Source organism: Ovis canadensis, chromosome 20 (genome assembly GCF_042477335.2).
Source record: "Ovis canadensis isolate MfBH-ARS-UI-01 breed Bighorn chromosome 20, ARS-UI_OviCan_v2, whole genome shotgun sequence".
In the NCBI taxonomy this organism is placed as follows: Eukaryota; Metazoa; Chordata; class Mammalia; order Artiodactyla; family Bovidae; genus Ovis; species Ovis canadensis.
The window spans coordinates 32,851,166-32,864,251 of record NC_091264.1 but is presented as its reverse complement, the minus strand read 5'-3'; the positions used below and the strand labels follow the sequence as shown (position 1 = coordinate 32,864,251).

At 57.1% G+C, this 13,086-nt stretch overlaps 1 protein-coding gene across 1 annotated transcript; it reads left to right on the top strand.

Annotated features, from left to right (window-relative positions):
- The first annotated feature begins 1,782 nt into the window (after window positions 1–1,782).
- Window positions 1,783–12,205, top strand: AARS2 (alanyl-tRNA synthetase 2, mitochondrial). The gene is made up of 22 exons (XM_069564668.1): window positions 1,783–2,042; window positions 2,687–2,878; window positions 3,393–3,538; window positions 3,766–3,933; window positions 4,709–4,853; window positions 5,409–5,554; window positions 5,757–5,865; window positions 6,230–6,268; window positions 6,370–6,481; window positions 6,896–7,029; window positions 7,401–7,545; window positions 7,759–7,931; window positions 8,095–8,208; window positions 8,310–8,450; window positions 9,099–9,236; window positions 9,332–9,441; window positions 9,594–9,702; window positions 9,997–10,119; window positions 10,340–10,450; window positions 11,019–11,102; window positions 11,206–11,316; window positions 11,755–12,205. Exons 1-22 carry the CDS (start codon window positions 1,806–1,808, stop codon window positions 11,917–11,919), a joined length of 2,952 nt encoding a protein of 983 aa, XP_069420769.1. The 5' UTR covers window positions 1,783–1,805; the 3' UTR covers window positions 11,920–12,205.
- The last annotated feature ends 881 nt before the right edge of the window (window positions 12,206–13,086 follow it).

Below are 13,086 nucleotides of genomic sequence, written 5' to 3'. Positions count from 1 at the left end.
ATGAGAATTACTTGATACAGATTTCTAGAGGGTAGGGACTATTTAAATTTTTTTTTTCTTGGCTGCAGGGCATGGCAGGTAGGAGTTCAGTTCTCTCACCAGGGATAGAACCCAAGCCCCCTACATTGGAAGCACAAAGTCTTAACCACTGGACCACCAGGAAAGTCCCCAGAGGGCAGGGATTTTTGTCAGTTTCATTACTGATGTACCTTAAGCGCCTAAAAAATGCCTGGCACACAACAGGCTCTCGATGAATACTTGTTGAATCCCAGAATTAAGGGCCTACTAGGTCAGTTTTCATTCCAATCCCAAAGAAAGGCAATGCCAAAGAATGCTCAAACTACCACACAATTGCACTCATCTCACACACTAGTAAAGCAATGCTCAAAATTCTCCAAGCCAGGCTTCAGCAATACGTGAACCGTGAACTTCCAGATGTACAAGCTGGTTTTAGAAAAGGCAGAGGAACCAGAGATCAAATTGCCAACATCCGCTGGATCATGGAAAAAGCAAGAGAGTTCCAGAAAAACATCTATTTCTGCTTTATTGACTATGCCAAAGCCTTTAACTGTGTGGATCACAATAAACTATGGAAGATTCTTCAAGAGATGGGAATACCAGACCACCTGACCTGCCTCTTGAGAAACCTATTTGCAGGTCAGGAAGCAACAGTTAGAACTGGACATGGAACAACAGACTGGTTCCAAATAGGAAAAGGAGTACGCCAAGGCTGTATATTGTCACCCTGCTTATTTAACTTCTATGCAGAGTACATCATGAGAAACGCTGGACTGGAAGAAACACAAGCTGGAATCCAGATTGCCAGGAGAAATCTCAATAACCTCAGATATGCAGATGACACCACCCTTATGGCAGAAAGTGAAGAAGAACTAAAGAGCCTCTTGATGAAAGTGAAAGAGGAGAGTGAAAAAGTTGGCTTAAAGCTCAACATTCAGAAAACGAAGATCATGGCATCTGGTCCCATCACTTCATGGGAAATAGATGGGTTAACAGTGGAAACAGTGTCAGACTTTATTTTGGGGGGGGCTCCAAAATCACTGCAAATGGTGACTGCAGCCATGAAATTACATGATGCTTACTCTTTGGAAGGAAAGTTATGACCAACCTAGATAGTATATTCAAAAGCAGAGACATTACTTTGCCAACAAAGGTCCGTCTAGTCAAGGCTAGTTTTTCCTGTGGTCGTGTATGGATGTGAGAGTTGGACTGTGAAGAAAGCTGAGCGCGGAAGAATTGATGCTTTTGAACTGTGGTGTTGGAGAAGACTCTTGAGAGTCCCTTGCACTGCAAGGAGACCAACCAGTCCATTCTAAAGGAGATCAGCCCTGGGTGTTCTTTGGAAGGAATGATGCTAAAGCTGAAACTCCAATACTTTGGCCACCTGATGCAAAGAGTTGACTCATTGGAAAAGACTCTGATGCTGGGAGGGATTGGGGGCAGGAGGAGAAGGGGACGACAGAGGATGAGCTGGCTGGATGGCATCACCGACTCGACAGACATGAGTTTGTGTTGGTGATGGACAGGGGGGCCTGGCGTGGTGCAATTCATGGGGTCGCAAAGAGTCGGACACGACTGAGCGACTGAACTGAATGCGCCAGGCCGCTTGTGTTAATAGTTAGGTGGACTCCTGTAGGCGCCTTCTTGCCAATCACTTCTACAGTGAGCCAGAAGCGGTCTTGAGTCCTCCTGCCGCCAGGGGTCGCTGTAGGAAACGCCGGGCCTCCTCTCGTTACTTCTATCCCTGCGATACCCTTTGACCTCGTGAAGTATTGCCCCCAGTTAAGATGGCGGCGTCGGTGGCAGCCGCAGCTGGGCGACTTCGGCGGGCCATTCGAAGGTCGCCCTCATGGCGGGGCCTTCGGGCGCTCTCATCGGAGGCCCCTCCAACCCAGGCCGCGGCCGTGCGGGACGCCTTCCTGAGCTTCTTTCGGGACCGCCATGGCCACCGCTTGGTGCCCTCCGCTTCCGTGAGGCCCCGCGGCGACCCCAGTTTGCTTTTCGTCAATGCAGGCATGAACCAGGTAGAGGCTGAACCACGCAGGTCTGGGCGGAGTTTGCAGTTTTTTTCCTTAGAGAAAGGCGTTGCGGGATTGGGCAAGAGACGCAAAGGGCGGAGCTCCTACCTTTCAGGGAAAGAGAGCTTGTGCGTGATTGGGCAGAGTTTGGGGTGCAAATTAGGGCTTGGGGAGAACTCGATCGGAAACTTCTGAGTTAAGGTTGAGTTTTAGTTCCAGGAATGGCGAGTGTGGAGTCCCATGGGGGCAGACTGGTGGGGGAAGTCTGGCTTCCTTTATTAGTTTTTTTTTAATAAAGATATCATTCATTAAAATAAATGTTTGTTGAGTACATGCTACTGTGCTAGCCTATGTGCTCTGAGCTTTTGACTTTGAGCACCAGTTACCCTCTGTAGACTTGCCCTGTTTCTAGCCACCAACACATTCGTTCTCATTTTACTAGCAGAGTCTTTTCATGACTTATTTGTCTGCTCAGACACCACCAGAGATGGGTGCTCCCAAGTTGCGCCCCATCCCCTCACCCCCGGGCCAAGACTTCACTGTACTCTCAGGGGCCATGGACAGCCCTCAATCCGAATCACCATTTCTATGCCCACTCCCTACGTTTCCCTTCTATTAGGATGTCTTTCTCCCCCTTCCTGTGTTTCTAGTTCAAGCCAATCTTCCTGGGCACTGTGGATCCACGAAGTGAGATGGCAGGCTTCCGGCGGGTAGCCAACAGCCAGAAATGTGTGAGGGCTGGAGGACGCCACAGCGACCTGGAGGATGTGGGCCGAGACCTTTCCCATCATACTTTCTTTGAGATGCTGGGCAATTGGGCCTTTGGGGGTGAATATTTTAAGGTGAGTCCCCAGGAAGCCCTGGAGCTAGGAAAGCATCAGTGGTCAGCCAAGAAAGGAGTCAAGGTTAATCCTGTCTCTACTGTTAGAGTCAGCTTAAGCAGGGCCTTATACCAGACACAGTACTCAGTGGACGCATATAATAGAAATGTGTCTCGCTTCGTTGGTTGGGCTGTAAACTCCTTGAGGACCAGGACTATGCCCCCTGCCTAATGGCTGAATAATAATTATTGTAAATAAATTGTCCAAATGCAGGAGTTAAAAGTCCTCTCAGGCTGAGGTGGGTAGGGGATTTCATGGAGAAGGTGGTGCCTGAAAGAAAATGGGATTTAGAAGCAAGGACACTGTCTATGCAGGAAAATCTCAGAAGCAGACAGAGTCATGGCTTGTTCCGGAAACCAGGTGGGCAGTGGAAATGGTCTTGTCTTAAGCTGAGGGTGGAACTCTTGTGGCTTGATGGACACGTCAGTGGGGCCTTCTCACCCGTCTTCCTCTTCCCACTGGATTTCCACTGCAGGAGGAGGCTTGCAGCATGGCCTGGGAGCTGCTGACTCAGGTCTATGGGATCCCTGAGGACAGGCTCTGGGTCTCCTACTTTGGTGGTGACCCCAAGGCTGGGCTGGGCCCAGACTTGGAGAGCAGGGACGTCTGGCTCAACTTAGGGTGAGTCCACCCCCACTTATGTCCCACTCCTGGAGCACAAGAAAACTGGAAAATAACCAACACTGGACCTCAGAGTCTTAGCGTATCCTGTGACACTGTAGGGTCAGCCATGTTCCTCCTCCTGCTGAGCTTAATGGAAGGGCTCTCCTGGCAGATAGCGGGGGTGGTGTGGGGGAGTCCCCGGCTTCTGCCTTTGTCTCCCACTATCCATCTGGCTTTCTTCTCAGGGTGCCTGCCAGTCGCGTGCTCTCCTTTGGGCCCGAGGAGAACTTCTGGGAGATGGGGGATACTGGGCCTTGTGGGCCCTGCACTGAGATACACTATGACCTGGCTGGTGGGGCTGGAGCCCCCCAGCTGGTGGAGCTTTGGAATCTGGTCTTCATGCAACACAACAGGTAATGGGTTGCTAGAGGAGGAGGGAAATCCCTGACTGAAAGTGAAAAAGTTGGCAGTCAGGAGACTTTGATCCATTTGTTATGAAAACAGATACTTAAACAGCATTTGCAATGTGCCAGGCATATTCCTGGGGGCTTTCCTGGTGGCTCAGATTGTAAAGAATCTGCCCATAATGCAGGAGACCTGGGTTCATTCCCTGAGTCAGGAAGATCTCCTGGAGAAGGGAATGGCTACCCACTCCAGTATTCTTGCCTGAAGAATTCCATGGACAGAGGAGCCTGGTGAGCTACAGTCCATGGGGTGACAAAGAGTCGGACATGACTGAGCGACTAACACTTTCACTTTCAGGCACATTTCTAAACTCTTTTCAGATGGTAACCAGTTTAGTCCTCTTCTTTGCCCATGACATTGCAACTAGACACTGTGGGTCTTTGGACTCTGCTCTCTTATCATAAGATGGAGTTGAATTTGATAATCTCTTAAGACTTTTTTACCAGCTTTGACATGCCTCTTTGTAAAGCAGAGAATTGTGTCCCAGAAAGTGGAGGTCTGGGTCCAGGCGACGGCCCAGTCACCCTTTATGAGAAAGGAGAGGACCCAAGGCTGTCATTGTCCGCTTTGGGGGATGAGGGGGGTGAGATGATACTACCCACTGGTTCCTCTCACTGTCAGCCCCCCGAATCCCCTCCTCATCCCTTTATGCCACTTGAGCATCATGCCTGCAATCCTGGGGGGGCGCCTCACCTTGCACATCTTTCCCGTACACCTGGCCAGAGAGGCAGATGGAAGCCTGCAGCCCCTGCCCCAGCGGCACGTGGACACGGGAATGGGCCTGGAAAGGCTGGTGGCCGTGCTGCAAGGCAGGCTCTCCACCTACGACACCGACCTCTTTTCACCGCTGCTCAACGCCATACACCAGGTAAACCCGCCTCTTCCCTTCCAGAAGCCACTCTGACCTGCGGTCCTCAGGGCTCACCACCACTGCTTTCTCCCTTTGTTAAGAACTCAAGAGTATTCCCGCCCGCGGGGACAGTGAGCAGCCGAGAATGTGAGGCTCCAGTTCTCGTTTACAGCCTGATACTGCTTCTCACTCTATGCTCAGTAGTTGCGGTGCATGTACTTAGTGTGGCATGTGGGATCTTAGTTCCTCAACCAGGGATCGAACCCAGGCCCCTGTATTGACCAGGGAAGTCCCTGATCGTCACTTTTAAAAGACATTCCTGTTGCTGTGCGGAGGATGCGCTGGAGGACAGCTGGAGTAGAAGCTGAGAAATTGGGAGGCTGTTCCCTAGTTCAGATAAGACAAGGTGTGGCTTAGGCTGGCAGCAGAGGAAGTGGAGAAAAGTAGATGCAAAAGCCTCTACTGATGGATTAGATGCAGAGAGCAGAGCCAAGTCAAGGCTGGCCCCCAGGTTCTTGACTTGACTAATGTGAATGGCAGGGCCAGCAGCTGTGTCTCTTCTCCTGCTTCCAGGGTTGTGGGGCACCCCCTTACTCGGGCCGCGTTGGGACAGCAGATGAGGGGCGCATAGACACAGCATATCGCGTGGTGGCTGATCACATCCGCACACTCAGTGTCTGCATCGCTGACGGCGTCTCCCCTGGGATGTCAGGCGCCCCGTGAGTCTAGAAGGGCTACAGTGAACGGCAGGGGTAGCTGCGGGCTGCAGGGGAGAGGAGGGAGGGGATGGAGAGGTGAGTGGGGTTGAGATGGCAGGCGGAGGAGGAAGGGAGCATACACTCTGCGTCTTGCCCTCCCTTCTCCCCTCCCTGTTGACCCAGGGCTTCTGGGGGCTCATATCTGGGCTCTGACCCCTTCTAGGCTAGTACTTCGTCGGATCCTCCGTCGAGCTGTGCGGTTCTCTACTGAGGTGTTGCAGGCACCATCTGGCTTCCTGGGCAGCCTGGTGCCTGTAGTGGTGGAGACACTGGTAAGGGCAGAGCTTCGTCGCTTCCCTGGGCCTCCTAGGGGACTCGGAGAGCCTGTCACTGAACCCAAATGGTGACCCTACCCTGGTTCCCCACCCTAAGTGTCTAACCCAGCATCTTCTCAGCGGGCTTACAGAAAGCAGGGAGCCTCCTTGCCTAGGCTGCTGAGCCTTTGACCTCGGGATCCCCTTCTGCCTGTATCACACCCACCCCTCCCTAAAAAAGCTGATTACCCATTTGGACCTTCCACCATCCATCAGCCTCTCTGAGCCCCGAAGGCAGGTGTCCCCAGAGAGGGCCAGGGTGGAGGTACAGAGTGGGCCCTGTTGCCTCTGACCCTGCCTCGGGCCTCTGCACTGTCCCCAGGGAGATGCTTACCCGGAATTGCGGAGGAGCTCAGCCCAGGTACTGGACTCAGGTGGGAGAGGGAAGGGCTGACGAGAGTGGTGGGGAGAGGCTCTTCCTCTCAGGAGGCCCAGCTCCAGCCCTGCCCTGCCCCTGTTCAGATAGCCAGCCTGGTGTCGGAAGATGAGGCGGCCTTCCTGGCCTCCCTGCAGCGTGGTCGGCGGGTCATCGAGAGGACCCTGAAGCGCCTGGGGCCTTCTAATGTATTCCCAGGTGAGCAGGATGCCTGGCCGCCGTTTGAGGGCCCCACTTAGGTGAGCCAAGCCCAGGCCTCATGTCCCCGGCCCGACATCTCTCTCACCTGCCCTCTCCACCACCGCCCTGCTTCTCTTCACTTCCCTACGCCGAGGCTGGCCCCGCCTCTGGTCTCTGCTTTCCAAGGCTGGCTGCAGGCCGTGGATGCACTGCCCTCCTCCGAAATGACATTTGCCAAGGGAGGACCCTGGGCTACCCCCAGCTCTTGCTTTGGAGCCTAAAGGTGACCCTCTTCTGGGGCCTGCCCAGCGCGGGGAGAGGGCCCGTGTGCTTGGCATCTGGTGGCTTCTGTGGGCAGAAAAGCCCTGGCCCGTACTTCTCCCCACTCCCTCCCTCACCAGCCCTGATGACCGTCGTCTTCCTCCCTCAAAGCTGAAGTGGCCTGGTCCTTGTCACTGTCTGGGAACCTGGGGCTTCCCCTGGACCTGGTGGAGCTGATGCTGGAGGAGAAGGGGGTGCAGCTGGACACTGCTGGACTGGAGCGGCTAGCCCAGGAGGAGGCCCAGGTACCGGCTGGGCCGCCCCACCGGTTCTGTTGGGTCACAGCCCCTCCCCCAGTCCTGGGATCTTGTGGGAAGAGGGAAACAGGAGACTGAGGTAGGGTCTGTCCCCTCGCTCAGCCCCCACCCGCAGCCCGCAGAGAGGAAGGCCAGTGCAGTGGGGCACACAGAGGAGCAGAAGGGGAGAGGCTGGCGCGAGTCCTCAGAGGGCCCATCGGGGGCCGCAGTGGCTCCTGGTCCTGAGACCCCTGCATGAGGGAAGGTTCACCAGCCAGCCCAGCCCGAGGGCTTATTCCAGAGGGGGTGCGGGGTGCACAAGCTGTGTGGCGGAGGCAGGTCTCCACACAACCCCTCCTGCACACATGCCTGTCCCACAGCACCGGGCACTGCAGGCCGAGCCGGTTCAGGAGCAGGGACTGCGACTCAACGTCCACGCCTTGGGGGAGCTGCAGCGCCGAGGGGTGCCCCCAACCGATGACAGCCCCAAGTACAGCTACTCCCTGCGACCTGGCGGCGGTTATGGTGAGAGCCTGGGCTGAGGCGGGTGGCCACAGACTTGCCTGACCACGATTGGGAGGACAGACCAGCCACCAGGCCTGTGCCTTCCCCGGGGGAGCCGCCAGGGGTCGCTGTGGGTCCCGGCTGGAAGTGCCCCCCTGCCCCTGCAGACTGGCTTCAAGGGAGGCGCGGGCCCAAGCCCCTGCCTGGCACTGATAAGCAGTCTCGGCCTGGCAGAGTTCAGCACCTGTGAGGCCCAGGTGCTCCAGCTGTATACAGAAGATGGGACAGCTGTGGCCTCCGTGGGGGATGGCCAGCACTGTGGCCTCCTCTTGGACAAAACCAACTTCTACGCTGAACAGGGAGGCCAGGCTTCCGACCGAGGCTACCTGGTGCTGGTGGGCCAGCAGGTGAGCCCCCGCCGACCACCACCCCCACCCAAAACCTGCCACAGACACACACAGACACAGACACACACACACACACACAGTTTCCCCAGTTCTCCTGAGCCAGAAGGAGCCAGGGGAGGGAGAGGCGGCAGACACTCAGTGCCTCGGCCCTGCCCTTCCCCAGGACGTGCTCTTCCCAGTGGCCCGGGCCCAGGTCTGTGGAGGCTTCATCCTGCATGAGGTGGCAGCCCCAGAGCGCCTCAGGGTGGGGGACCAGGTGCAGCTGCACGTGGATGAGGTGAGGACCCCACCCCCGCTGTTTGTCATCTGCGTCCTGCAGCCCCTTCTCTCACCCCACCCCACCCGCACCCAGGGCCCTGGGTGACAGAAGCGTTTCAGGCCTGGCGTCTAAGCTGCATGGAGAAGCACACGGCCATCCACCTGCTCAACTGGGCACTGCGGGAGGCCCTGGGCCCCGGCACAGAGCAGCGAGGTTCCCACCTCAATCCTGAACGGCTGCGCTTCGATGTGGCCACGCAGGTGAGCTGGGCACGGAGAGGCAGCCTTCACACGAGGCGACGTGTGAAGAGTGTCTGGTGGTGTGGGAGTCTGACCAGTAAGAGGGCCTTGCCATCAGGCTGCTCCTGCGCCAACGAGGGTCAGGCGAGCCGGTGTCCGGAGTCCTCTCTTGGCCTCCAGCTGCCCGGCTTCCTTGTCCCTGCTGTCGCCTAGGCTGCTCTTGCAGAAGCCGAGCTGCCCTCTTCCTTATCTGTCATCCTGTCCCCATGTCCATCTGGGTCAAATCCTGCAGGAAGTGCACACTGACTGAATCCCATTCTGCCCGGTGACTCCCTCCTTGCTCCTGCGTCTCCACCATGCTGTATTTCTCTTCCCCTGGCTGCCCTCTGTTGTAAGCTGAAGTACAGAGCCTCTGTCTTCTGCTTCTTTATCAACTTTCAGTGTCTGGCGAAAGGCCTGCTGTTTCCAATAGGCCAGTTCCTGGGTAGCTTTCTAAGGAAAAGAACTGTCAGCTCCACAAACGTATTGAGTACGTGTTATGTACTAGGCACTGTTGACTGTTGTGTACCAGTTTGGGGCTAGTTCAGTGAACACTGACTGCTTCTTCATGCATCGCTCCCAGGCACAGGGCTGACTGCCTGTCGGTCTATTTCCCCCACAACCCCCCAGGCCCCATTGACCCCAGAGCAGCTCCGGGCAGTGGAGGTCACTGTGCAGAAGGCCGTGGGGCGGGATGAGGCCGTGTACATGGAGGAGGTGGCCCTGGCACGCACTGCTCACGTCCCTGGGCTGCGCTCCCTGGATGAGGTGAGTTGGGGGAGCCCCATTGGTGGAGATCGTGTGAGTGACCACCCCCCCTCTACTCACAGGCCTGTTAACAGACCTGTGCCTCTCACCATCAGGTCTACCCAGACCCTGTGCGGGTGGTATCCGTGGGTGTGCCCGTAGCCCATGCACTGGACCCCGCCTCCCGGGCCGCACTGCACACCTCTGTGGAGCTATGCTGTGGGACGTGAGTCACTCCTCTCTGCCCACCCCGGCCTGGGGCCCTGGACCTCCTCCCTTCCCTCGTCCCTGGAGCCACCAGCCCCTGGTTTGGAGCTCCAGCTGCTCTTCTCTCTCCCATCATCACTCAGACTTTCTCCTCCCTCCCTCTGCCCCCAGACACCTGCTTCGCACAGGGGCTATAGGAGACCTGGTCATCATCGGAGAGTTCCAGCTCGTCAAGGGCATCACCCGCCTGCTGGCAGTCACTGGGGAGCAGGCCCAGCAGGTCAGCACACCAGCAGAGCCGGGAGGCTTCCCTGGGTGTGGATGGGTCAGGGAGCACCCAGCTGATGCTCTCGGGCTGGGGAATGCCCAGCAGCAGAACCGGGATTCATACCTGTGCACTAAGCCATATACAGGCTGCTGGCAGCTAGCATCTGTTGTCATCATTCGATACCTTGATGAGTCTTGATTGTTAAATGTTTCTAACTTGTCCCTGCCCAGCAATAGGTCAAGAACCCCTGCCTTGGGGAGGGCAGGTATGCCACACTGCCCTGACCACCCTGTGCCCTCCCTACAGGCCCGGGAGGTGGGCCAGAGCCTGGCCCGGGAGGTGGAAGCAGCCGCAGCTCGGCTGAGTCAGGGCAGCCGGCATGTGGCGGAGGCGCATCGGCTGTCCAAGGACATAGGGCGACTCACTGACGTGAGGGCCACCCCTCCCCGTGGAGCTGCCCCCTCCGCCTGGCCCTGTTCCCCTCCCCGACCCTGCCCGTCTCCCCCAAGCATCCCCAGCCCAGATATTTGTTGTTTGTCTGCAGGCGGGCATGTGGGGGGGTGTGACCTCTTCCCTGGCCCTGCTGGTCCCTGCCTCAGGGACCATGACTCAGTGAGGCCAGGGAGTGAGATGCTGCTTCTGACCACAGGCCGTGGACACCGCCACGATGCCCCAGTGGCAGCGGCGGGAGCTTCAGGCCGCACTGAAGGCGCTGCAGCGGCGTGCCAACACTGCCGTCCGGAAACTGGAAATGGGGCAGGTGAGAGGGGGTGTGGCTGCACCCCACGGGGCAGATAGCAGGTACCTGGCGAGCATCAGAGATGCTCTAGCCCGCACGCTGAGACACCCCAGGCCTGGCAGGGAGTGGGGGTGGGTGGCAGCTGCTGCCTCTCCTGCCACCTGGGTGCCATCACCAGGTCATTCCCACGCTTCTCTCTGCCAAATTGGGTCTCTCCCCCAACTCCCAAGCCTGGCTCAGACTCTCCCTCCAGGAAGCTGACTTGATTACGCCATTCAGCCCTAATTGCTCCTTGGCTGTGGCTCCTCCTCCCTCCGCCCCCCTCGCCCATCTGTGCTGCAGGCTTAGTCCCTTCACCTTCAGCGGCCCGTGTATAGGGGCCTGGAGCTATAACCAAAGGGAGGAGGGAGGGAGGAGAGGAAGGACACAGAGGGGACCCAAAACAAGGCGGCCATTCTCGGCAGAACCCCTGGCACCTTTGCTGGAGGACGGAGGGCGTGGGAGGGGATTTCTGGACTGGGGCTCAGTTCAGAAGTGGGCGCTGATTGCTTCCCAGCCCGACCCCTGCACTGTTCTTCCTGCCTCCTAGGCTGCACAGAAAACCCAGGAGCTGCTCCAGCGGCACACGGAGGGGCCCCTGATTGTGGACACAGTTTCCACAGAGTCCCTCTCTGTAAGCGTTGGGCGTGGGGTGGGCCCGGGGTGTGGAGAGGGGAAAGTCCCAGCGGGGAGGAAGCTGGGAGCTGCGAGGCCGCCATTTGCCCTCCCCCATGCAGATGCTGGTGAAGGTGGTCCGGCAGCTGTGCAAGCAGGCGCCCAGTACATCCGTGCTGCTCCTCAGCCCCCAGCCTCTGGGACAGGTGCTGTGTGCCTGTCAGGTGGCCCAGGTGAGTGCGGGGAGGGCAGCCCCCACCCCACTCATCTCCTAGTCCAGCTTGCTGATCCCTTGTCTTTTATTCCTCCCACACAAGAGAGCCACTGCTGGGTAGAGGTGATCTCTGAGGATACCCCAGGATGGGGACAGGGCCACCTCCTTGTCCCTAACCCACGCCCTCCCACCCTACCCTCAAAGGATTCCCTCAATTCCCACCACCCCACCCTCCAGGCTACATATTTCTTGCAAATAGGTAGCAGCCATTCATCAGCCTCTATACATGCATTCCCAGCCCATCCGTCTCCTGTCTCCACACCCACTTACCCACCCCCACCATGTGCCAGCTTGCAAGAGGGCTCTGCTCACCGTGACTCCACTCTCCAGGGTTCACTGAGTGGGAGGGGCAGGGAGGGCTGCTCTGCCTCACTGCCCCTTCTGTTTCTGTCCCCAGAGTGCCACGCCAGCCTTCACAGCAGAGGCCTGGGCGCTGGCCGTGTGCAGCCACATGGGGGGCAAAGCCTGGGGCTCTCGAGTGGTGGCCCAGGGCACTGGAAGCACTGCTGACCTGGAAGCTGCCCTCAGCGCAGCCCGAGCCTATGCCCTCAACCAACTCTGAGCAGGCTCACGCAGGCGCTCACACACACTGAAGAGACTGCGGCCAGGGCAGTGCCTGCAGCCCTGAAGGAGCCAGCAGAACCTCCCCGGAGGCTCAGCAGAGGACTCAAGTCTGGAGGCCAAGCAGCTGAGCCAAGAGGGTGCCCTGGGCTGGGACCTGCAGAGACACGAGAAGGTGGGGGCTGGGGAAGGCAGAAGTGAGCCTGAACATAGACCCGGCAAGGTGAAGGTGAAGACGTACATGGCTGTTCTGGCTGCGATTGTTCATTAAAAAGTATTTCACAAGATAGGAAGCTTCAGAGGGCTTCCCAGGTAGGGCTGATGGTAAAGAACTCACCTGCCAACGCAGGAGACGTAAGAGACCGAAGTTTGATCCCTGGGTCGGGAAGATCCTCTAGAGAAGGGAATGGCTCCCCACTCCAGTATTCTTGCCTGGAGAGTCACATGGGCAGAGGAGCCTGGCGGGCTCTGGTCCATAGGGTTGCAAAGAGCCAGACATGACTGAAGCAACTTAGCACACACACACAGGAAGCTCCAGAACATTCTTTCACCTAAAAAAAAGCAACCTTTCCCATCTCAGCAACCTGACATGGGTGCCCCATCCCCAATTTGACCCTTCACACTGGACTGAAAGGCCACCTGGCATCCAGATCTGAACTCCCCTCATCACCACCACAAGCACTTGGCCAAGCCCGCTGTACCAGCTGTTCTGAGCACCCACGAAGGCCTCCCTAGCCAAGATTGAAAACTGCCCTGGGAGAGTCATGAGAGCTGGGCAGACCCTCTGTGGTGTCACTTATTTCATTAATAGCTTCTCATTGTAATGAAGGCTCCGATGATTTGGTGATAAAATGAGCCAACAGGGACTTCCCTGATGGGGCTGAGACTCCAAGCTCCCAATGCAAAGGGCTTGAGTTTGATCCCTGATCAGGGAACTACGATCCCACATGCCACACTATAAATTGAAGAACCTGCACGCTGCAACGAAGACCCAGCAGAGCCAAACAACCCAACAGGTACTGATCAGTTGCTGAGACTATGGCAAGAAACAAACAGAACTTCCTGCTCTTGTGGTGCTTTCTTCCCGTGGGGAAACAGCAATGAAGAGAAAGAAGAAGGGATCAGATGGGGATTAGGTCTATGGAGAGAGCAGACTGGGGTTGGGAGG

Excerpts from the sequence above, each read along its gene's own strand:
- AARS2 (XM_069564668.1), top strand. The coding sequence starts at position 1,806 with ATGGCGGCGTCGGTGGCAGCCGCAGCTGGGCGACTTCGGCGGGCCATT. Across the intron at positions 9,237-9,331 it reads GGCTGCGCTCCCTGGATGAG|GTCTACCCAGACCCTGTGCG; the intron begins GTGAGTTGGGGG and ends TCTCACCATCAG. Across the intron at positions 11,317-11,754 it reads GTGCCTGTCAGGTGGCCCAG|AGTGCCACGCCAGCCTTCAC; the intron begins GTGAGTGCGGGG and ends TTCTGTCCCCAG.